Here is a 25,299-nt window from a genome sequence, read left to right as displayed (position 1 = left end):
TCATATCTTTACCCTGCATTGCGGGAAAGCGGATTTGAGCGCTATGCATCGGTGTAGGCTACCCTTCCGACGTACACCCAGGGGCGCCGGAACGATTTTTGACTGGGGGGGCAAGATTATAAAAAAAGGGCACTTTTGTTTACTAAAAGGCCAATTTTTTTTTTCAAGTTTTAAGATAAGATATAGCGATAATGCTAATCTATCAGCTCACTACAGTATTGAGTAATGATCTACAAGGGTCCGGTATACAAAGAAGGGCATCATGCTATGTTATACTGATGTAACCTACTGTCAAGCTTTAAAGCAGCCGGCGGCCATGGCCTCTAAGTAGTGCTTGAATGACCGCCGGTGCTACCTCCTCAATCGGCCAAGTTTGGCCGCCGGTCTCTTCTAGCCAATTATTTGATTTCGCAATAGAATGATCGTGGATTAACTGTCGCAAATATGTAGTATCAAAGAGTGACGCAGCATTAGGTCAGCACGTCATAATCACCACTGTTGTATTGTGCGGGAGCATTTGCTGTTGTATGGAATATATCCATCTGCGATCACCAGCGCTGTAAGTCTTGTTTGAAATTCCCGGCGTTTATTTTAACAAAGTCTTAATCCGAAAAGTGTAAAATTACATTGGCTGGCAATATTGTCGTTTTTATGTCGATTCGATGTTGTCGGACATTGAATCGTTGTTAAAAAGGAGAACTAGGTTAGTTGACATCCGAGGGGAAAACATTTTTCGATCATATTTTGCAAAAATTATGCTACTTTTAGTAATGTCCTTCACATTATTAAAATACTTATTTTATTACCTTGCCGTCATCGTCAACACACGTCGAAAGTTGTTTTTCGTTCCAAAAAAGAATTCTAGGGAATGGCGAACTTCTTTAAAATCAGCCACATTGGAGACACTTGTGCGAGTGTCGTTGGATGGTCCCGCAGTAGCCTACTGGATGACAATCCCGATAAAGCAGTTATTGCGTGGTGCAACGATTCTATTGTCGGACCGTCGGACGTCGCCCAGGCCCAGACTTCAACAACGCTAAGTGATCATTTTAGCATTGTTGCAAGTTTAATTATATTTACTTGTGTTATCGTGATTTTTTTTTCTATTTTGGCCTCCAAGCACGCAAATTTGGCCGCCGAGAAAGAGTTCCCGGTAGGCCACGATGGCTGCCAAAAAAAAAAACGAGTAGGCCTATTAAGGCCTGTAGGCTGCTGTGTTGCAAAATTTTGTGCCGTAAATATTATTTTGAGGCAAAAATGAAAGATTATAATTAGGCTAAAAGCGAATAGCAGAAAATTGTTATATTGCAAAATGTGCAGTAGCTTACATGACTTCAAAAGGGCACCATTGCCCCCCCTGCCCCCCCGCTTCCGGCGCCCCTGCGTACACCTGACCCACGCTGCAGCCGACGGCAATGACTCTGACTTAAACTTGGTACTACTACCCATTACTCGAAATCGATCACTGGGTAGAGGCAATTATCGTAAAGTTTCTTGCCCAGAGATACAACAGCAAGTGCGGGTGGCTGGAGTCAAACATTCAGGCTTTCGACTGCGAGCCCAACGCGCTAACCACTCGGCCACTGCTGCCGACTTTCGAAGAACAGTATTCAAAGAATCTTTAATAAAATGATTGAAGACCACCATATCTGAACTTGCAAAAAAATTGAAAATGAAAAACTTGAAATGCATGGGTTAGCGTAGAGGCGTAGACTATACTTGATAATAACTTAGATTAGCCTACAATATTAAATTTGTGAACTCAAATTTAAACTAAAAAAATCAGTTGAGTTTGCAACCTTATTGGCCCCAAGATAATAAGCCTGAATAAAAAAAAGAGCAAATACAGCATGCACCTCTTCCATAGGCTAAGCCTACGCCTAAGCAATGCTTATAGACTAGTTTACACAGAACAGTAGGCTAGCCTAATCAAAATACGCAGATAAATAAATTTAACCTCAACACAAGCGTCAAGGCATGTTCCTTAGCAAATTTCTTGCATCAATTTCCAGCCCGAAACCAACATTAGAAATGTTAGAGATTGTGATGATTTTGAAAAAATTCTCTCCTCTCCCATACGTAGGCTAAGTCTAAAGTAGACAAAGCGGCTGAAATATAGCAAAGTATTGCAATGGTTTGACTTAGATCGCAAATTATGAGTTAAACTGCTTTCCTTTTTGGAGAAATTCCTACCTTCTAGTATCTCCTTTAGTTGTGTTGTGCTTTTAGATAAGCCACTATGGTCACAGCGAGGTTTTCCTTTCCGTGTGCAGTTGCACACTGGGATACTTTGAAAGAAACCAATCTATTATTGTACGAAACTTGTAGCTTATAATTTTAGAAAAACAACTGAAACTATCTGAGGCAGTGGTGGACCCAGGTGGCGATCGCCCACTCCTCCCCTAAACCTCAGAAAAGTAACTTTATTCACGGTTGTAAGGTCGGATTAATGTATAAGTATACCTACCTAGGCTACAATTATTGTGTTTTGTTAAAATATTTTTATTTTTCCCCCACTTGCTGGTTCCCCTTCTGATCTGAGGATGCTTTGCAAAAGACAATGAAAAGTGATTTTGAAAACAAAACCTAGATTTAAAGCAAATGGATATGGTACTTTTTCGATATCGAATAACGTGACGTGCAGCAGTAGCCTACTTGAATATTCGATAGTTGTTGACTTCCAGACTTGTGTTGATGACTGATATGACAGACTCTCAAAAAAATGTTTTACATTGGTAGTTATGGTTAACAACAGTGTTTAAAAGTAAAGTTTTCAAACAGGAGTATCTCAAAACAAATTTATTCACAAAACAGCTTGTTAAGAAATCTTTGTAGGCTACAAGACATTCGGCGTGTTAATTGATACAATTATTTCACGTTTTACTTTAGTTTTGTTTTCAACAAACTGAAAAGGACGTTTTGGAATGTTAAGTATTTTCTATTCATTGATTCGTTTCCAGTTAACTTCTCAGCTTTGTATTTCAGTTGTAGCTTGTTTTGTCATCGAATTTCATCAACTGCACGTTAATGAAACGTGAAAAGACAGCAACTAGACCGATTCAGTTATAATCTTATTATCTACTAAACGACAAAACAAAAGATCGCAACGACTAACAACGAGAATCTTTTCTTTAAAACTTGTTGAGCATCTTGGCAATTACAATATTACGCATCACAAACCATTTCAGTCAGGTTGAGATAAACATTAAAAACGATACCAGTTCTCAGTTCACATTTCACAGGATGGTTTTTTTCTACTGTATAAATATCATGACATGGTATGTTGTAAGAAGGGTAAATTAATGGTTAAGATACTGTTGAATCTTTACTCAATAGCAGGAAGCCAGTTTGATATTGCAGCCTACAAGTTGATTAAACAATCATATTTTTTTCAAAAATTTATGATAGACAGGAAAGTTAATTTCTAAAAAAATTTGCCTAAAATTATCACCAACAAACAATAGCGTTGACAGGGGGTCTAGGAGGTAACCTAGGATCCGGGATGATTTTAAAGGCTCGTAACCTTTCCAAACGGCCCGGAAACTTGAAGAAACCACCGCGTATTTTGTAGGGGTATATATAACACAGGCCAACAAAAAAGATAAAAAAATTTGTGTCTGCAATGTAAGATGTGATTTGGGGTATATTGAGGCTGCTGACTTCAAAAATCACATCAGATTTCATCCATCACATCAGGTTTTTGAGATTTTTGCATGATACTTTTTCTCATAATATTGGGTTTTTGGCCGAATTTTCTCTTTTTGTTACCGTTTAATAAAGACCTTATGAGCCAAAAGTGTTTCAAAACTTGTCATATTCATGGAAATGATTTTATTTTGTAACATTTGGAGATGTATGATGACACCATGACCATTGGAGTGACCGACCTACCTTCAGAAGGTACACTAGTCAGAAGCCCCCCTAGCTAGATGGTCCACTGGTCAAACGAGTCACCTAGACCATCTGGCTAGTGGACCATCTGTCTATGGTAGACCATCTAACTTATGTACCTTCTGAGAACTTTCCATAAACCACCCCTTACAGGCAGGGTTACATTCACTTTCGCCTGAATGCTTAGTACCATTCTACTTTTTGATAGCCTATATAACATCGGTTTTATCTTTTTCGCTGAACGTGGAGATTTAAGCGCATGTGAAACTTGTCTATGACTCATTCTTATTTCAATTTTCATGTACTCAGATTTTTTCATATTCGCAAGGTGTTAATTCTGTTTGTGGTGTGAATAAGTATAGCAGAATGACATCTTCAAAAAAGTGTGAAAATGACCCTGATGTTCTTTGTTACATATGTAGCAGTTATAGGCTACTGTTCCTAACCAAAGGCAAACCATAATAAGTTTTGTGAAACAAGCATATCTTACATACTTTAAAATTCGCCTGGGTGATCAGGACAAATCATGGGCTCCACACATGCTGCATGTAAAACATGTGTGGAAAACCTAAGACGATAGATCAATGGAAATCTTAAATCCACTCACAACATTCACAAAAATCATGCAAGCGAAAGTTTGTCCAGAGTAACGTTTCCCAAATGTGCATGTGAATTTTCTTTTTTCTGTAGAATTGAACCTATTTTTATGTGTCTATTCTATTCAATTTCTTCAATTTTATTTTTCTTTGCTTGCGCAAACATAATAACGAATGACATTACAAACACGCAACTGTAGCACCAACAAAAGGAAAAGATGGCAAAACCAAAAGGTTTAAAATATGTATTGGGGATTTGCACAGCCATCAAACCTACTTCTTAACACGAAAAAAGTAACAATGTAGCCTACTATTGTAAAAAAAAATGACGTTGAACGTTTAGTGTTAGCAGATAAACTTTGAAGAACTAGGTTCAAGTTACCACACTTCAATACAATAAAAAAAATAAAATAAATAAAACAGGTCTTGAAATACCTCAATGTTTTCATTAATATTATGTTTGTATATCTTGTGTAGACTTTATCGTGATGAATTTAGACTTTATCACAGACCTTGTTGACAAAAAAGGGTTCAAATTCCATGAAACGCCATAGTCTACCAATACAGATCAGGAGTCGATTTTACCCATTTTTACCAAAACAGCACCCAGATATCATAAAATCCTGATGTGATACAAAAAATCTGATGTGATTTTTGAATTCAGCACCCAAAATATACCCTAGAATGACATTTACTATGCTGACACAAAAAGTGTGTTGGCTTGTGTAATGCGTTTTTCTTAAAGACTTTTCTGATTTGGGACTCAAAGGTTTTATTGGTACCGGGCCCAAATTATCCTCTCAACGGCCCTGCGTCAACAAATGTTAAAACAAGAAAAATGTTTCTCACAAAAGTATTTGAATAGCCCTCTTTGAAAGTGAAGAGGTTTTGTGCAAGGTATTCAATAGTCATATTCAATTGAGTATGAGCCTGCAGTAGGCAGTGATGCTTATTAACTTTTTGCATTATTGTAATTATAAGCTTACCGTACTGATTGTAGCAACAGCAATATTTGAAACATTCCTAACAATTAAAGATGTAATTGCAGAAACAGCTACTAAACTGAAATCGAAAGACTGAATGCTTGCTCTTCAATGTACGAAGGCAGCAGTCGAATGGCAAGAAAAAAATATGACTTATTCTTGAAAGTGGAAACAAAGATTGACTTTCTTGTCTTTTCGTTTGCTTATTCTATAACTGCCACCAAACATAGATCTGGTCGCAACGAACACAACTAGCTTAAGGTTTAAAGCTGGGGTCAAAAGATTGATGACCCCTGCATTAAAGCAAGCATTTTTTATCGTATAGGTTACAATAGCATTGCGATTAAATGCTGCTTTTTGATCACAAATTACTGTAAAATTTCTATGTTGTTCATTGTTGGAAATGTGTCTTTTGATTTCATAAAAAGATAATTAATCTTGCAATGATCACTTAAAAAACTTTTTCTTTCTGTTAGCCTACTGTACGGTATATCAATGCAACGCAAACTTCCAACATCGCAGCTACTGAACACATGCAGCTAGTCCAACCACCAACAACTTTTATGCCATTTTGAAATGACCTTAATCTAGTTGTTCAAAGTGATCCAAAGATTGTGTGAGCTTAATCATGAATGTTCTACTGCAGCTTTTGACAATGTGGCTAACCGTGGATATAGCACTGTGTACTAGCTTAATGTTGATATTTTTAAATCTTGCTTCTGCTGGTTCGGCATCATTACATCCGACATGCTACCCAGTAACATCGGGCATTTGTTCCGGTACCTCGAACATAATTTCATTGGATCATTTATCAGCAAAGAAATTTGGTTCAACTATTTCTAAGCGTGGGAGTTTGAAAGAGAAAGAGGGTAGAAAGGATGTTGATGTATTACCATGGCGTTATAACGTTACAACCTACCCGACTTTCGCAGACGACAAATCAGAAAAAGACGCTCTTTCGTCACTGAACGCCCTTCGTCCCCTCATATCAACAAAATGCTCAAAATTTATCGAACTGTTTTTGTGTTCTGTGCATTCTCCGGTTTGTACCAGCAAAGGAGTTGTCCCACCCTGCAGAGAATTGTGTGAAACTGTGAAAAATGACTGCAAAAAAGTAGCTGAAATGTTCAGCATAGAATGGCCAGAACGACTTCATTGTGATTATTTCCCATCTTCCAATCCAAAAAGAAATCGCGAAACAAGTTTAAGTTATGAAGCAATCCAAGACAAGACCCTTTTTATCAGCCGCCAAAGATCAGTTATGTGGATGGAGGCTTTACTGGATGACGGAAATGTACGTTTGATATTTTTTGTAACTGGCGTTGAACAATGTTTGCTATGCATTAAAATGTTTTTTCACTCACCGTGTAAATCGAGATAATAACTTTTTTTTATAAATCTACTCAAGTTTATTTCATTATTGTGCTGTATACTTATCGTATTCGATAGGCCTATGTATTTTCAACAACACTTCCGGTAGCCTGTAAAACTTTGTACTGCAGTAACTGTACAGTGTTGGGCGCGATAACTCATTTTTCAGTTAAGCAATAACGATAATCGATAAACGAAAAATGCCTAAAGCGATAACGATAAACGATAAATCAAAAAAAAGTTAAGCGATAACGATAAAATTATCGCCGATAACGATAATTTTTTTTTCTTGATTAGCGCTGCCCCATCGCATGCAGCACGAACTGTTTTCATCAACATGACGAAAAATCGAACATAATATAGGCTACTGTAAAGGGACAAACCTTTTTGTAGGTTAAGCATGAATAGAATCGCAACAGCGGCAGTGGGTATCGAACCTTCAACCTCTTGATCCAGAATCAAACCACTGAGCCTACTGAGGTAACCTCCGTGCTTATAGTTATACTTTCAGATATCAGTTGGATGCTTTTATCAATTGAGTTACACTGCCGCTCACGTGCAGTAGGCAAAATAATTAAATCAAATGAAAATACTGTACCATAAAAAATTCCAAACTTTGTATTTTGCTTTCTGCTTAAAGGGCTGTTTACAGCAAAGTCGCCTGTGCGCTTACATTTTAATTGTAAAATTCACTCGCGATTGCCGATTGAAGCAAAACAACAAGAGAATTGTTGCATGTGCAGGGGTTTTACGTTTTTATTTGTAATAAATGTTTATTCCCCTGAAGACAGCAGATACGCTGCTGGCGTTACAAAGTTTTTACGTCATAATGATTTTACGTCATAATGCAACGTTTTACTAAAACGGAGAAAATTGAGCCATTAATCGCTATAGAACAGAATCCTGGTAAAAACTGCGGTTGGGTCATTGCGTAGAAAACGATCCATCAACCACTTTTGCTCAAACAAGTGAGCTTCCTAAGAAACGCAAATATTATGGGAGAATTCTATTTTGTAGAAAGTTAAAAACAATAGACATTCATCACGGGTCCCTACATATGCATTTCATTGCATTGCAATTTGCAACTTTAATAATTATTGTGTTGTCAGGACCGTCGCTGCAGGGGGGGGGGCGTGCCCCCTCCCCTGACAACGACCTGTGCACACACACTTCAGGCACTGAAGAAGAACTGGTTTCAATTTTAGTTTCATTAACTAGGTGGCTAGTAAAAATATCACTTTTCATGGTTTTTCCACTTGTGTGTTGATCCGAAATAAAATTTATCAGCGATTATCGGCGATAATCAAATATTGCCTTTGGCGATAGCGATAAACGATAACTGAAAAAATAATTGAGCGATATCGATAGGCGATAAAAATTTATCGCCGATAATTATCGCCGGTAAATTATCGCCGATCACATAATATAATGCCCAAATAATGCCCATCACTGATCTAACTGACAGGAATAGCCTACTGTTTAGGGAATAAGTTACATTTTAACTTTATGTGTAATCTACAGAACAAGGTTTTGGCCCATTTATTTTCGTCCACCCGGTTAGCTCAGTGGTTACGCGCCCGACTCAAGATCGCGCGGCGCTAGTTCGGCTTTGGGGGTGTGCGCTTGAGTGTGTTGGTGTGTGCATTTTCAGGACTGCTCTCCATTCAGCGGTGGGTGGAATAATTCCTCTGCAGCAACACTTCAACAATCGGAAAACTTAACTTTGCTTATTTCAGTAACCGGCCCTGCGTCAAAATTTCGCATTTTTGCCTTCATCAATTAACCAGTCAGCAAATCAATTCCTTTTTATTTTGATTTAACATTTTAAGACGTTGAATCAATGTAAAAAATGACTAATTTGCTGGTTGGGGATTCTGAATGTTGTCGCACAGCACAATCTATTCTAAAAATATTTTCTCTTTTTTTACTCTGTCAGTAGGAATTTAGCTGATAGTTACGTTAGCATCCATTTTTGAAAACTTCATGAAACGACATATAGGGCCTATAAGAGTACGTTTTTGAAGCTAACTTTTTCAATATAATTTTTTTAAATGTGAACGTTTAGGTTTGTATACCTCCATCAGAACATGACGTCGTTATAGAAAGTCTTCGGCGACTAGAAAAACTTGAAGAAAACGCGAAACCAATCAATCCCCTCCCAAATCTTGAACTTGACATGTCTTGTCCAGCAGAGATGCGTACACCTCATGAGCATCACGGGTCAGTTCATGGAATCTTGTGTTCAATTGGATCCACTGTGTGTAAACCTTGAGTTTTGACAACTTATCAGCATTTCGATCTGTCCTATTCCATTAAAAGCCTTCTCCGAAATTTGTATTTTGCAGGTACTCATTTATGGGATTGCCAAATTGTGCAGCCCCTTGCCCAAATATATATTTAAAAGGCAACCAGCTGGAGACAATTCGTTACTTTATATTCATCCTCGCTACTATTTGTATTGTTGTCACATCTTTCACTTTACTCACATTTTCTATTGACTCTCAAAGGTAAGAAAAAACAAATAAGTTGCTATTGTGAAGTTACACTGAAGCTTATTATGCTGTAAAAGATGTTTTGAGTGCTGGAATTATTTATGAATGATTACGATTAAAGAGATCACATTTTTATAAACGCATTTATAAAAAAAGATTTAGGTGGCACAAGCATTTAAAGCCTAGTTAACGTGACCATGTAGCATAAGCTAAGCACTTGTCAAAAATTTTGTTATCTCCTTTTTCTAAATTTCAATAATGGTAATGACTTTTGTTAATAATTTTGAAGACAAATTCACATCAATAGAAAAGACAACAAAGACTAATATGCATAAGCAGTAGCAATGGGAAGTTAAGATGTTTAGTCGCTTTATCAAATTCCTACAAAGATATGTTGTAGAGTGTTTTACGTTTTCTTCTTTTTCACCAGGTTTCGGTATCCAGAGCGACCGATCTTGTTCTATGCACTTTGCTACCTCATCGTTTTGTTTACTTTTCTTGTGGGTTTCGCTTTGGGAGATAGCGCAGCTTGCAGTGGCAAGGTAACTATCGTTTTCACTTCAATAAAAGGATATCGTAGTTTTATAAGTTACTTTAAAATTTTCTTTGTGATAAATTATTCAGCATAAAATTTCACTGTGGGCCTTTAACCATAAACAAGGGGCTTTGACATTGAACTGCATTCTCTCATTAAAGCGGATGGCATACTTTTACCAAGCGATTACCTAAAGTTGGAATAGGTTATATGATATTACGACACTTTGTTTGTCACTTATTAAATCATCCATTTAAAAAATCCTCTCTTTCTACATTCATTTTACGTCTACAGACAATCAATCATAATGTAAGTGTAGGCTAATGTGAAAAAGAGGTTTTCACCAACTGTGCGAGGGTTTGACAATTTTGGGTTTCTGAAATCATTTCAAAGTATTTTTATTCCTTGTACAATAGCTACAATTAATAATACACAAGCTATTGTATGTTATGTTGAGAGTTGAGACAGGTTGACTGCAACAGCTTAGCCTAGTTGCTAATACAAAAAGTTCAACACTACAATTATCATGTTTTGCACCAATGCGTTCAAGCGCAGCTTGCATTTACTGCGTTTTTAAAGCTGTCGAAAAAACACCTGACTTTATCAATTTCTTATTAAAAGATGTTATGAACGTTATGATGAACTGATGTTATGATGAAGAACTGATGATGAACTGTTTTTAAAGCTGTCGAAAAAACACCTGACTTTATCAATTTCTTATTAAAAGATGTTATGAACGTTATGATGAACTGATGTTATGATGAAGATGTTATGAAAGATGTTATGAACTGATGCTAGACAAGGTTAAGCTGGAAATTAAAAGCCATATTTGACCTTTTGGCTCGTGTACAAGTAAGCTTGCCTCAAAGTTGCTTTGATGAAGAGTATACCCGGTAAGGAAGGTAGGCAACCACATGTCGCAAATCCTTTAAGAGAATGAAGCTTTGTTTTATTAAAGTCTTAGCCTACATGCCAATAGACAGTCTTTAAAAGGATAACTCCTTATTTGCGTATTGTACTTTTCACTTCATTTAAACAGGTGGTTGATGCAAACAATGAAATCGTCCAAGGATTCGTCGTTGCTGAAGGAGCAACAAATCGATTGTGTTCCATCATCTTCATGGGACTCTATTATTTTACAAGTAGGCTGTAGCCAACTCATTGATATGAAGTTTTCAAGGTGTTAACTAAAAAAATTTAACAGAAGTTCATGATTTTTATGTGTTTACTTATTTGGTAATATCTTTATACACTGGTAAACTCATGATTGTAATTTGTAAGTAGACTATGTCATCTTAAATTTTCAAATGTTTCCAATCAGGATTTGGCTTACTTCTTCATGATAGGCTACATTAGGTTCGTGACACATTGGATAAGTTTTTCAATTTCAAAGTGCTGTCACTGAATGATAATCCAGTATGACAACTATTACATGGGCCTATTGCCTTATTGTAAGTTGGTGATTGCTATCAGATCAAATACTGCTTGACATCAGATTTGCTTTTAATCTAAAATATCACGGTTTATTTTGACCTTTCAATCGTTTAAAACTGTTATTTAAATGTCATAGAATAGTTAATTTGTCTCCACATTCAAAGCGATAATGACAACTATAGTACTCCAGCAGACACGTAGCTTTAGTAGAAGACCAAACATCTCCCTCTAGTCTAAAGTTCTTTATCCTTGGTCGTAGCAGCGCAACCTGCACTCGAACTGGGTTAGGTTATTCAGGTTTTTTGTGCATAGATAAAACAAAATGAATGTGCTCGGGTTAAAAAACAACACTAAAAAATGCATGTCGACGCAAAATAAAACAAAACGCAGGTAAAAAAAACTTTTGCGTCGACATGAAATAAAAAAAGCATTTCTAAATATATCGTTAACATATTTGTACAAATAGCCTTTGACCCAAACTTTCAAATTAAGAACTCTTAACCACTAGCACGATATGAAAACAAAACAAGTGTTTTGATGGCTTTTACAACAGATGGATAACTTGTAAATTTAAGATTTTTACAGTGAGTGGAACAATTTGGTGGGTTATTTTGACGACAACTTGGCTTTTAGCGGCTGGTTTCAGTTGGGGAAGCGAGCCCATAGAAAGGCAACGACTCCACTACCATGTTGTTGCTTGGGGCTTGCCTGCACTACAAACGCTCGTTGTTTTCATATTGAATAAAATCGAAGGAGACAACATATCAGGTTTGAATTTAATAAACAGAGAAACTACATGTTTTAGTTACTTTGTTATCGATTTTTTTGCTTGTGCATAGCCTATACTTTAAAGCATGTGGTGTGTAGGCTAAATGTGCAAAATCAAACGCATGCAGTGGCAGCGAACCTAAAAAACTGTGAAAGGCACAAAGTTCTAATAGGCCTAAGCAAAGCATTATTTTTAAAGAGAGAATGAACAATGCAAAATCTGAGTCCAAAAAATCAAATAACGTAGTTTGGGGTCTCGAGGCTTGCCCTCAGAATTTGTTGACAAATTTAATCTCATTTTGTTTTTGTTTTTTTGGCATAAACGTATTTTGTGGCCCAAGCATAGTTTTGTTTTACCACACACACTTTGTAGGCTATTTGAGCATAATTTTTCATGGCTGTATGCTTGTTTTAGCCTCGTTTTAACGCAATATGTTGGATTTCTACACCAGAATTTCCGATCATAAAATTATAAGTTTGGCTGAAACTCCGGTCGAAAAAAAGGTCAAAATCAATCTCTGTTTCTACGTCTGGGAATGTAGAGGCAATGGCATCTAAATTTAATTGTGTTTACATTTCAGGAGTATGTTTTGTTGGGCTGTACGACAGAGATGCATTACGTTATCTTCTTCTATTGCCAAAGAGTGTCTATCTGTTCATCGGAATTTGCAATCTACTAGTAGGTAAGAAATGAAAATGTATCAAAAATTACTAAGCATTTGATCAAAATGAAGCAAACTAAATTTTTAGTGAAGAGCTGCTTGAAATGAAACACGTTTTTTCACAAAGTAATTCAATGACAACAAAATTTTCATCAGCACTAAATCTTTTGAAATTTATTTGGAAATGCTTTACTTTGAACAGCCCTAAATCTTATACGATGGTAGGCTATACCGCCTTATGATGTGCTCACCGTGTCTACCGTAGCCTATGCTGCTTTTAAAGCTTTCTGCTACTATTGAATTTACCTGGTAGTATAGGTCTTTGTAACTTTGGCTATGTAGCAAATTAGAATTACTAAAATAAAAATTTAGTGCGTTAGGCCCAAAAGGTACCCCCACAGAGTATGTAGGCTACGTAGTACGTATGTGCAATGTGCATACAGTAGGTTATGTGTTTGTGCTTTTCGAAGTGTAGGATACCTAGCTTACTGCCATAGCCTACTGATATTTGACAGGATTGTAGATATGTTGAACATTTTTTTAAACTTTTAATATAAATCCTCGTGTCATAAAACTGTTTAAATTTTTATTATTAGTAATTAAAATTCAAAAATGAAGCATTGCAAAAGAGAAATTGTTTTACTATACTTTTTTATGGTGTGAAGTTGACAGTGAACTACATTACTTATAGAGTTTCAACAATAATTTTGTTTTAAGGTTTTATTTTCCTGAATCAAGTGCGCAAGAAATTATATGGAGATGCTGAAAATAAACAAAAACTATCTAAATTAATGCTTCGAATTGGAGTATTCAGCTTTCTTTATATTTTACCGGAGGTAAATTTTTTCTAAACATGGATATATGTTTTTTTTTTTTTTTTTTTTTTTTAAATTAAAGTATTATAATTGAAAATACGAAGTGTAAAATATTGTTAGGGCATAGCCTACTTGCCTTGGTTACGAACAAACAATATTTTTAAAGTGTTTTAGTTTCATTCAGGGATACCAGAAATCCCTAGTTTCATTAATGAATTAATTGAACACTCGTCCAGCACTGGCAGCACGAGGCTAAATGCATACCACAAAGTTTTGATTGGAACTTTATTTTGTAGAACAGGCTGGAATAAAGTTTAGCCTATTATTATAGGCTAATATAATAATAATATAGCCTATTATAATATATATTATATAAAGACATTGAAATGCAGTTGATATATGCTTCACAGTAGCCTAATGCATTTAAATCCTGTCTAAACTTAAATAACTAAAAAATAATAATAGTCTATGCTAATAGATTTCTATATGTTTTAACGTATTTTTGATGCAAGATTGCGTTGATAGCCGTTTACATAGTAGAAGACATGAAACGAACATCTTGGGAGGCAACATGGTTTACAAAGTCCTGTGCTGACTATGGCATTCCATGCCCTTCCAGCACTCATTCTGTTCAAGTGTTTACTGCAGGTAGGCCTGCTGTATAACTTGCTTAACATTAAAAAAAAGTACGGTAAGCTAGTTGTGTTTTGATTGAGCAAAATAAAAAAAACTTGATATTTAGTTTTATTTTACCCTGCTTATACCGTTTACTGTTTATACGCAGCCTTAACACTGCATTCCACAATACACCATTGAAGGGCTATAAATAGAGTGCTTTGTAACGTAGCCTAGGCCTACTGCAGCCAACCTTATATTTTCTATTATTGATTGGAGTGTTTACTAAAATCTGGTTTAAATAAAGATTCTCAACATCCTGCAAGTTTTCTATTTTACATCAAGTACACGATGACTTTGGTACTGGCCTTACCTCCATTTTTCTGGGCAGCCAATCACAAAACCATTCTGTCATGGAAGAATGTTCTTACCAGGTATAGAATAGCCTATGTGAGCGATATTGGTTCTTTTCATACAGTAGGCAGTAGCTATGCAGTGTCTTTAAATAATGCACTGCCTACTACTGTATTTGTATTTCTATTTAGTTATTTTATAAAAAATAGGACTTAAGGTTTGAAATGACTAGTTTGACTACTATAAGTCTACATTTAGGCTAATGCAAATGCTGACAGATGCGACATTTATGTTGTGGTATGGTTGGATGTAAAGTAGCTTACTCAGCGTAGATGCAGAAAAGGAAACTTCTGAAGATTGTGTTTTTTACACTTCATAAACTTTCCACATAGGCTAGGTCTTTGACAATTTTTTGCGTGTCGGTTAACTTGGGTTAACAGATCTAGTGTAGCCTACGATCAGTGATGGGCATTATCGGCGATAATTCATCGGCGATAATTATCGGCGATAAATTTTTATCGCTTATCGTTATCGCTCAATTATTTTTTCAGTTATCGTTATCGCCAAAGGCAATATTTGATTATCGCCGATAATTAATCGCCGATAAATTTTATTTCGGATCAACACGCAAGTGGAAAGATGATGAAAAGTAATATTTTTACTGGCCACCTAGTTAATGAAACTAAAATTAAAACCAGTTCTTCTTCAGTGCCTGAAGTGTGTGTGCACAGGTCGTTATCAGGGGAGGGGGCACGCCCCCCCTGCAGCGACGGCCCTGACAACACAATAATTTTTAGAGTTGCAAATTGCAATGCAATGAAATGCATGCAACAAGTCTCTTGTTGTTTTGCTGCAATGGGCAATCGCGAGTGAATTTTACAATTAAAATGTAAGCGCACAGGCGGAACAACTTCCTTTGAAGCGAAGCGAAAGAAATTGGCAAGTGGTTTGTGAGTGTCGCAATACGAGGCCGCTTTTACATCGGAAACATGGTCTTTCGCGCCACCTCACGATCAACTATTTTATTCTTGTGTTTTCTTTTTTCGTTGGAAGTGTTAGTTTTTAGTAATTGTGGTAAAAAAATAAAATCTCTCTCGTCAAAACTTGAAACTTACTGTTTTAAGCGCATTAAATCTTTAGATGAGTAGATTAACTAAAATTGCAAGAACTTGCCTTGAGACGTGCGGTTACGTCACAAACTCAGATTAAAAGACAAAATTCACACACAATAACAACACAAGATCGGTTATAGACTGTAAGATCGATTTTTTTCTAGCTTGGCGATATAACTTTAATCCAAAAATAATAACCGAATGCATAAGTGCCATTTAACTTAAAAAGTTAACCCATTTGTGCCGAAAGTGAAAGTACTTAAAAAAAATTTCGGAAAATTTAAATATTGCGTAATTATGACCTAAGAAACATATCACAATTATTTTTTTCCCAATTGTGTTTGTACTTTTTGAGAAAAAAGCCGTCCTGTATATAAGACGCTAGGCAAATCCGTTATCAAATTTCACAAGTTTCTTGTGCGTAATGCAAGCGTTATTACATTTTACTTATCGCTCAAAGTGACAAATGGGAAATGTCTTGTCATGTCATTATTGTCATCGAGCATTTTATTGAAATGAAAGTTCAAAAAATATGAAGATGAAAGTTAGCAAAGTAACACAACATCACTGAAACAAGTCATTGCGGAATATGATATTGCTTGAAGCATTTAACATGCAGACCGACATCACATTTTTTGCATCTTGTAGTAGTTTTTGCATGACAATAGGCGGATCGAGTTGCGTGGTAAAATTATGCTAAATACAGTATAGGCCTAAGTTGTATAACCTTTCTCATTTACTGTAGCCTACCTATGCGACATAGCCTACCTCAATCAAATATTTTTATTCCCACTAATACAGTGCCTACATTGTAATTCTTATCTCAACAACTCAGCGTTCTGCCATTGCTTTAATGATGGTGTTCACAAAGAAAACAAAAAAAAATTATCTGAAATTATCAGTAAATTACGATAATTATGTTATTGTTCTTAAACAAACACGACTAATTTGACAAGCTTGATGGATTTCACAGTATGCACATTTTTACTACCAATAACACTTCAGATTACTGATAAATTTTCAAGCATTTTGCGTTTTTGGGAATTTTTTCAATTATTGCTGACTTTGCTGTAAACACTAAACAGCCCTTTAAGCAGAAAGCAAAATACAAAGTTTGGAATTTTTTATGGTATTTTCATTTGATTTAATTATTTTGCTTACTGCACGTAAGCGGCAGTGTAACTCAATTGATAAAAGCATCCAACTGGTATCTGACGGTATAATTATAAGCACGGCGGTTACCTCAGTGGTTTGATTCTGGATCAAGAGGTTGAAGATTCGATACCCACTGCCGCTATTGCGATTCTATTCATACATAACTTACAAAAAGTTTTGTTCCTTTACGGTATATTATGTTCGATTTTTCGTCATGTTGATGAAAACAGTTCGTGCTGCATGGGATGGGGCAGCGCTAATCAAGAAAAAAGATTTATCGTTATCGGACATTATCGGCGATAATTTATCGTTTATCGTTATCGCTTAACTTTTTTTTGATTTATCGTTATCGCTTTAGGCATTTTTCGTTTATCGATTATCTGAAAAATGAGTTATCGCGCCCAACACTGCCTACGATCAAATACGTGGTAACCTACTAACCGAAAATACGTGTTTCTGATTAGATCATTTCTCCTTTTTTTCTTTTTTGTTTATTGGCCTGCCCGTGTAAATTTTTCATTAACTCTTATCGTCACAGAAAAAAGTTTTTCAAGGGACATGCTTTGGATCTAACGCAAACCCGTTTGTTGACCGACTCCAATGGTCCGCATGCTCGTGGTGAGTAGGCTAAGTGGGTTTTGGGTGGGCTAAGTTTTGTGAGTTTTGATAACGCACCATGACAGATCTTCATAGCAACTGTCCATACAAATCTTAAATATATCAGCTAAAGCTATGTGGGCTAATAAAGATATAGCCTAAATATATGTTGTTTATTTGTTTTTGTTTATTATTTATTTTTTTTTGCAACATTTTATTTTTTTTATTTTCCCTTTATATCTTAAATTTTTCTGAAGGTGTTGCGACCAATCGACCATGTCAAATTTCTTTCAACTCAATAACTTACTTCGGTCACAAGCACGTTTTAACCTTCGCGTTTTGTCGCTTCTACTATTTTCTCGACCTTTGCTATGTTGACGTGTATTGTTTTTGATATGATGGTCAGAAATAAAAAACAACTGAACTGAATATTCCACTACAACAGTAGGCTAGGGTTTACCCTTTTATTAAAAACACATATAATTTTTTTTTTTATGGAAACGTCATTTCCAGAAACGGTAATCCGTAAATCGATAGTTTTGGTTTTGACACAAACGAAACATTCAGATAAAAGCTTATCATAAACTTGCGTCATCAGTAGGCCATATAAACCTTCACTATTAGGCCTAATATTGTGTTTGTAAGAAAGTGTTAGTCAGGTGTTAGTTTGCACGTTACAGAACAATAATGATGTCACAGATCTTCAAGCCAAGTTAGAAGAAAAGCTAAATCCATCTGACCTAATATTTGGTGAGATGCAAAATGATGATCTTCATGGATCTTCCGCATCGGTAGCTGCTCTATTTGTTTCCACTAAACGACCTTTGCACGGTGAGATATAGGTTTGGTTTATAAAGTAAATGAATATCAAACGCTCTTTTAGAATGCTTTTCTTACTAACATAGTTTCGGGAGGGGGTTTGCTTTCTTATACCAAAGACAAGTAAGACACAACAATTCAACAGGGTTGAGTATTGTAACAATATATTTTACATATTTATATTTACAAATAGTTTCAACAGTCTAACGTTTTCAGCTGCTTAACTTAAGCTCAGGAATCTGAAAATATTTATAAAAATGCAATAAATTTCAACTTCTTGAAGGTAACTATAGGCTATAGCTAACCGACAATAAGCATCAAGAAATACGCAGTGATTAAAAGCAATAGTGTGAAAAACAGATAGACAGACGGAAAAACAAATACATTAGAAGGCAACTATGTAACTACCGGTACTAAAGAATTTGCACCACAGGGTACGTGATGCATCTAATAAATGTTGAGGAGAATGGACACCCTTCCGCAAGTAATTTTTTGGTTAAATTTGGGTTGTAGCGTTTGATTAACAGCGTTTCCTGAAATTTTTCACTAAGATATTAACGTAACAATAAATACTGAGGCTACAGATGTAGGCTATTACCCTAAATAAGCTTACTGAGTCGCTAAGGCTGTAGTTTATTTCATTGTTCTACAACAAAAGATTCTCTGTTTCTATTGGATGTCTAATTGTCTATGGCCTTCTAATGGTCTACTGTGACTTATCAAGCAGATCCACAGAAATTTTCTATTACTATAAACTAAGTGACAATTAAGTTTGGAAGCAGATGTACCTAGAATAAGGCTATAAAGTAGTTTGGCCGCATTGGCGGCTCCACCTCCAGAAAAACAATGGGGGAGACCTACCATTTTTTAGTTTTTATTATTTAATGCGCTCATTGAATTTGAAACCTGAATCAGTCCTTGTCCAGTGAAGCAATGTGTTAGACCAGGGGTCACCAACCTTTTTTGCATGTGGGCCACTTTATCACTAAGGAGAGCTGTGGCGGGCCGCACTAATAAAATGTTAGGTAGGTTGACTCTTATGCTAGAAAAGAACGCATTTCTTACCCAGATTGCTTCCTTGCCTTCCCGTCCACTTAATCTAAATCTTCAACTACCAGGTGTAAACCTGGATACGACAAACAAAAAAATCAGAATATTCATCGCCAAGCAAGAGTGGAGTTGTCACTTCGCTTCATAAAAGATATTTTGCAATTAGCAATTTCAGTAAACAAGGAAATGTTTGACACATCGCAATATAGGCAACAATAGTGACCTGCAAACATATCAGCGAAAAATAGGCTCCAATAACAGGAAAAAAGAAACCAGGCAACCATGAAACAAACGCTTGTGGAAATCACCGAAAAATTGTAATTCTATCGTAATTCTTGAACAGTCTTCCCTCTAAAAAAGCAATGAGCTGGTTTTCATTCTTTTTGTGAGAGTCTATAAACCGTCTTTCTTTGATTATTGACAACTGTCACTTGCGGTGCTTATCAGCGTGGCAAGAATTGTTGATTAACAACATTTTGCAGGACTTGCTTTGGCAGTACATATACTAAAATTGGAACGAAAGAGAGAAGATTAGCATGGCCAGTAGCGTAGCCAGGAATTTTGAAAGGGGGGGGTTTTGACGACCCAGCGGCGGGGGGTCTGGGGGGCCTCCCCTAGAAAATTTTGAAAAATTGCTTTGAATTTGGTGCATTCTGAGAGCATTTTCAACAAGAATGTGAGTATGAATATTCCTGTAAAATGGTGCTGTCTGGTGGCATAGCAAAAGGATAAGATCATGTTTTCTTTGGCATTTTTCGGAAATAAAGCTAAGTCTCTATGTTTGTTTCTCGGCAGCCGATTTGTAGCAAGAATTGACAGCGATAGACACGTGTTTCGCCCATGAGGCTGGGCTCATCAGTATCGCACCGTATTCTGCCACAAATTTATTCGACCACCGCTTTACCAGTCAGTTTAACTCTTATCTTTGTGGAAACAAAGAAAAAGCCAACAAAACCAGCAGGCGCCAGGGCAGAGGACATTGTGAAGAAAGGGGCGTTCTTCCCGGCTATCAGCACAAGGCTGAGCACTCACTAGTACAGCGAGCAGCTGCGATTCGCCAACCATAACGGTGTAGCTTCCACGCTAGCCATTCAGACCATCCAATCAACAATATGTTTCTCGGCAGCCGATTTGTAGCAAGAATTGACAGCGATAGACACGTGTTTCGCCCATGAGGCTGGGCTCATCAGTATCGCACCGTATTCTGCCACAAATTTATTCGACCACCGCTTTACCAGTCAGTTTAACTCTTATCTTTGTGGAAACAAAGAAAGAGCCAACAAAACCAGCAGGCGCCAGGGCAGAGGACATTGTGAAGAAAGGGGCGTTCTTCCCGGCTATCAGCACAAGGCTGAGCACTCACTAGTACAGCGAGCAGCTGCGATTCGCCAACCATAATAAATTTGTGGCAGAATACGGTGCGATACTGATGAGCCCAGCCTCATGGGCGAAACACGTGTCTATCGCTGTCAACTCTTGCTACAAATCGGCTGCCGAGAAACATATTGTTGATTGGATGGTCTGAATGGCTAGCGTGGAAGCTACACCGTTATGGTTGGCGAATCGCAGCTGCTCGCTGTACTAGTGAGTGCTCAGCCTTGTGCTGATAGCCGGGAAGAACGCCCCTTTCTTCACAATCTCTATGTTTTCTTGTTGCTAATTCCTGGCTGAGATGTTTGGTATTGGCAAAACTCGATCTTTTAATGCAGTTTTGTTTAAAATTAGGCAATTTTTTTTAGACTGAAAGCATCATTCTCAATATCGTGACGTCACACGTGTGCCAAAGGGGGGGTTGTAACCCCCAAAACCCCCCCTTGGCTACGCCACTGAGCATGGCCCCTGCGCAAGGATGACACGCAAAATCGTGAAGCGTTCCATGTTTCTTTAAAAAAAAAAAAACAGTTTGCAGTACTAAGCTAAATATTTTCATAATACAATCAGAAAAAGTCTTTAAATTCATATATAATATTTTGCTAACTAATTATAAATTGAGTTGGCACACCGACCTAATTTTCCAACAAAACTTGTATAAAGAGAACACTGCTCGTGAAACAAAATAACGGTGAAACGCACACTAGTGTTTACATGACATTTGCAAACTTAAAATAAGCAACCCTATGCTCACAGACAATTTCGAAATTCGAAAACAGACGTTTTAATCAACCACTGGAACAGTGTGGCTGGACATCGCATTGGAATAACTTCAAGCAACCCCCACGTACAACTATAATCTGATTGGTAGGTTGGTGGACAGGGGCGTTGACAGGGGGTCTAGGTGGTACTTTTGGACCGGGCCCGGAATATTTAGGGGGCCCGGATTTAAAAGAATCCCCGCGACTTCAAACATTATCAAGATCTTAATATAATCAGATCTAAAGGAATTGCCATCAGAGGTTAAAACAGCCACTTCAGCCGTTAGATGGTAAAGTACCGGGCCCTTTCCGGGTATAGTGATTTCCCTAACCACGATTTTTTTCTCGAAAACACGAAATATTTTTCTTTACCCACTCTTTAATTCTGAATATATATATTTTGGTGGTAATCACTTCTAGCTACTTGCGTCTACTTTACAAAGAATTAAGTTCAGCCGATTGTCCGCCCCGTTAGCTCAGCGGATACGCGCCCGGCTCAAGATCACACGGCGCTGGTTCGACTCTCGGGGTGTGCGCTTGAGCAACGCATTTCAGGACTGCTCTCCATACAACAGCACCTAATGGATGGAATAATTCCCCGGCAACAACACTTCAACAATTGGAAACTTCACTCTGCCAATCTTGGTAACCGGCCGTGCGTCAAGAGCCTCTACAAGTATGCGAAACTACCAGGAATAATTTATCAAGGCTTTGTCAGTCCGAGGATAAACATTCAAACCAAAACCAAACTCCAACAATTTTAAACATACCGACGAAGATCGTGATTGAGAGCAAGGATTTCGCGATTTACGAAGAAATTCCTAATGCGTAATTGCGCAGTTGGGGAAATTCGTGGATGCAACAAATCTTTGAAAATATAATAATATATATATAAATGATATTCCTCTTAATTTTCTACTTTGAACGGCATATGTCATCCTCATTTTAACAACACATCAATAAAAGTTTGTACACAACCTTTATATTCATAACATTGTGCATGAAGGGGGCCCGAAAATAAATTGGTAGCCTACCGGGCCCGAGAAATCCTGTCAACGGCCCTGTCGGTGGAATCGTATGCAGTGCGAAAATATGCTTCCCGGAAAGTATTTTTTGCCTTCGTGCTCTTTAACTCCTCAAGAAAAGTATTTTTGGTTATACTTGTACGCTGATACCTTCCGCGGGCCGCCATTTGGTGACCCCTGTGTTAGACGCTTGTTTTCGCCTGAGGATCCACAATGCACATGCTCGACCAGGACTATGAAGGGCAAAAAATATACGACTCCGACTCAGGATAGGACGCCAAAAGAACTCGGACTCCAAGACTCCGACTTCACAACCTTGTCAACTAGATCTATTGATCTGCTGACTCAAACGAGTTGAGAAATTTTGTTCTACCAAGTGCACAAATCATGTTATTTCTTTAAAAATAATGGGTTTGCTTATTAGCAGCCTGATCTCAATTTGAATAATCCCATATCACGATTGGTTAGTTTAATTAGGTGGCTTATACTTTCATGCATACTTTATGCAATGTTTGTGCTTTTGCTACAACTCTCTTAACTCTAGTTATTATAAACTTCTATTGATAATGACATCTCAAATTGATGGTATAATGTATTGATGCGATATGTTGCAGAAAGGATTTCTTCACAATTCGAAAACGGTACTGAACATGAATCAACTGAATATGACACTTCAGTAATGGACATTGAAATTCCACGTGTTGTTGGTTGTGAGTCTCTCAAGACCAAACAGGTTGACTTTACTGGGACTAAACTCATGAGACCTATAGTTAGAGAAAACAAGAACATCAGTCACAAAAGAGAACGGATCTCACCTGAAAACAATTTGTCCACACCTGTTGTGAATAGAAACAATAAAGTTGCTTTTCCTTAATCCAAACACAAAAATTTTAAGCCTTCTGAAGATACAGTGGTTGTGGTTGAAACAAACACTAACATTGAATTTTGTAAAATCAATCATACTAGTGGTAAACAAGTAGAAAATCAAGACCAAGAGAACACTAAGTTGCAGCTTTCATTTTTGCCTCAAGATAGAGCCCATAAGAGTTATCCCACGAATGTGGTTCCGAAACCGCCGCCGCCTCTAATAAGTTTGGATTCCACAGTTATGTTGAAAAATTCTATACCAGAAAGAATTTTATCTCTGTAGCATGCTCTGTAGCAATTTAGACCATACCTGAATGGATTGAGAAGCTCTCATTTACTACAATTTATAGTCAAAAAACTTTAGTTATGTAGCTTTGAATAAAATTTATGCCAGGCGAAAAATGGGCTGTGGGGTCGTAGAGCCAAAGATAAAAGGATTTTGATGTGTCTGGACTCTGGCCCATGATCTTCGAGTCGGTAAAAGAACTAGGCTCAGACACCAGACTACATCTTGAGATGGAGCGAACAACAGCGATACCTTTGTTGTACCGTAGCCTACTTTTATTCACTGTTTGGTGATGTTTCGTACCAAAACTATATTTGGTCTACCTCTTCCTTGATAAGCCTTTCAATTGGGCTTATCATAAATGAGTCATTGCATATAGCCTATGTACAGTATCTCAGTGGGCAGCAGATAGGTCTGTTGTAATTTGACTTATTGTCAAACGTGTTATAGATGCCACACTATGGTAGCGATGTGGCTAAGGTAGGCAACGACGCTAAACCAACATGTTACGTTAATGAATGTATTGTAGGCCTAGCCCTAGCCTAAATTGCTTGTTTTATCAGTTTAGTTTAAAACTATTTTTTCACTGTGCGCACAGATCAAAGAAACTAATACAGTAGGCTATATAGGCTTTATCTTCAATACACTTGTTTAAATACGTAGGCTACTGTTTTTCTTATGAAATTATTTTTCGTATGAAAGAGTGATTGCAAGGACAAAATAAAAAAAATCTTTACTGTCTACTCTACCTACCATTCTCTGTTGATTAATTGCTTTAAAAACGAAACAAAGGCAAGGTTATGTAAAAATATTTTAACTCTAGGCGCAGGAGCCAGGGATGCATTTAGTCGAAAATTTGGGCAAAAAATTTTAGCATGTTTCAAAAACTTCATTAAGATTGAATTTGTTTTTGAATTTTTGTTCAAATAATTACAGTATGCACATGTCAAATAAAAAGTAACGGCACCTCCAAACTATTTCATTAGTCGAAAATTTGGGCAAAAACTTTCAGCATGTTTTAAAAATTTCATTAAAATTGAACTTATTTTTGATTTTTTGCTAAATAATCAAAATTATACCAGACTGTTAGGAGCAATGTAGAATATTTAATCAGGTGGTCTATGCTTTGTCGCAAAAAAGATTTGGGCGCATTTGATTAGGCTATATTTATACTTCTGCAAGAAGTTTCTCGCACCCACAAAAACTAACTTTTTCCTACGCTTGTGGCCTGTGGGCTAGCGTAGGCCTACACTGGTTCTCCGAAATACAAAAAATCTGATGTTGAGAGGTTGTGGTCAATATAAATTGATATTACTTTTTACCGCCGCATCTTAATTAGGCTTAGCCTATAACTTAGCTTTTGTCAAAGTGGCAGAATTAACGTCAGGCTACTCTCAGAAAATATATCTAGACCTATTGTGTTTTTTTAACGACAGGCCACATAAATGAGTTGCCTACCTGAGGCAGTGCTTTGTCTAGCGGCGGTAGATGTTTTTGTTACGGACAATTTTCACCAAATCAAACGTCATATAAAAACCGTTATGGTCTACTTAACCTAGCTGGCATTTTACGTCATGGAAATTGCTAGAAAATGTCCAAATATTGCACCATCGTTCGTAAGACCTGATGAAACATTGCATCACCACCTTTGAACACCTGTTTGAATTGCGTGACAATGTCTTTCATTATTGCGTCACAGTTACTGTTTACGTGAGTTTGAGATATCGCAAATTATTCTCT

General features: G+C 36.9%; 1 protein-coding gene and 1 pseudogene across 1 annotated transcript; both read left to right on the top strand.

Annotated features, from left to right (window-relative positions):
- The first annotated feature begins 6,098 nt into the window (after positions 1-6,098).
- On the top strand, positions 6,099-24,270 carry LOC145780240 (frizzled-2-like). The gene is made up of 13 exons (XM_082591943.1): positions 6,099-6,764; positions 8,907-9,061; positions 9,187-9,348; positions 9,764-9,875; positions 10,908-11,010; positions 11,888-12,070; positions 12,652-12,753; positions 13,450-13,568; positions 14,060-14,195; positions 14,470-14,596; positions 17,322-17,401; positions 18,080-18,211; positions 23,021-24,270. The coding sequence occupies exons 1-13, from the start codon at positions 6,099-6,101 to the stop codon at positions 23,278-23,280; spliced, it is 2,337 nt and encodes a 778-aa protein (XP_082448069.1). The 3' UTR covers positions 23,281-24,270.
- LOC145780378 (U6 spliceosomal RNA) lies at positions 20,949-21,133 on the top strand (annotated as a pseudogene).
- Positions 24,271-25,299: the final 1,029 nt, after the last annotated feature.

Source organism: Aplidium turbinatum, chromosome 11 (assembly GCF_918807975.1).
Source record: "Aplidium turbinatum chromosome 11, kaAplTurb1.1, whole genome shotgun sequence".
Classification (NCBI taxonomy): Eukaryota; Metazoa; Chordata; class Ascidiacea; order Aplousobranchia; family Polyclinidae; genus Aplidium; species Aplidium turbinatum.
This window is presented reverse-complemented; position numbering and strand designations above follow the sequence as displayed.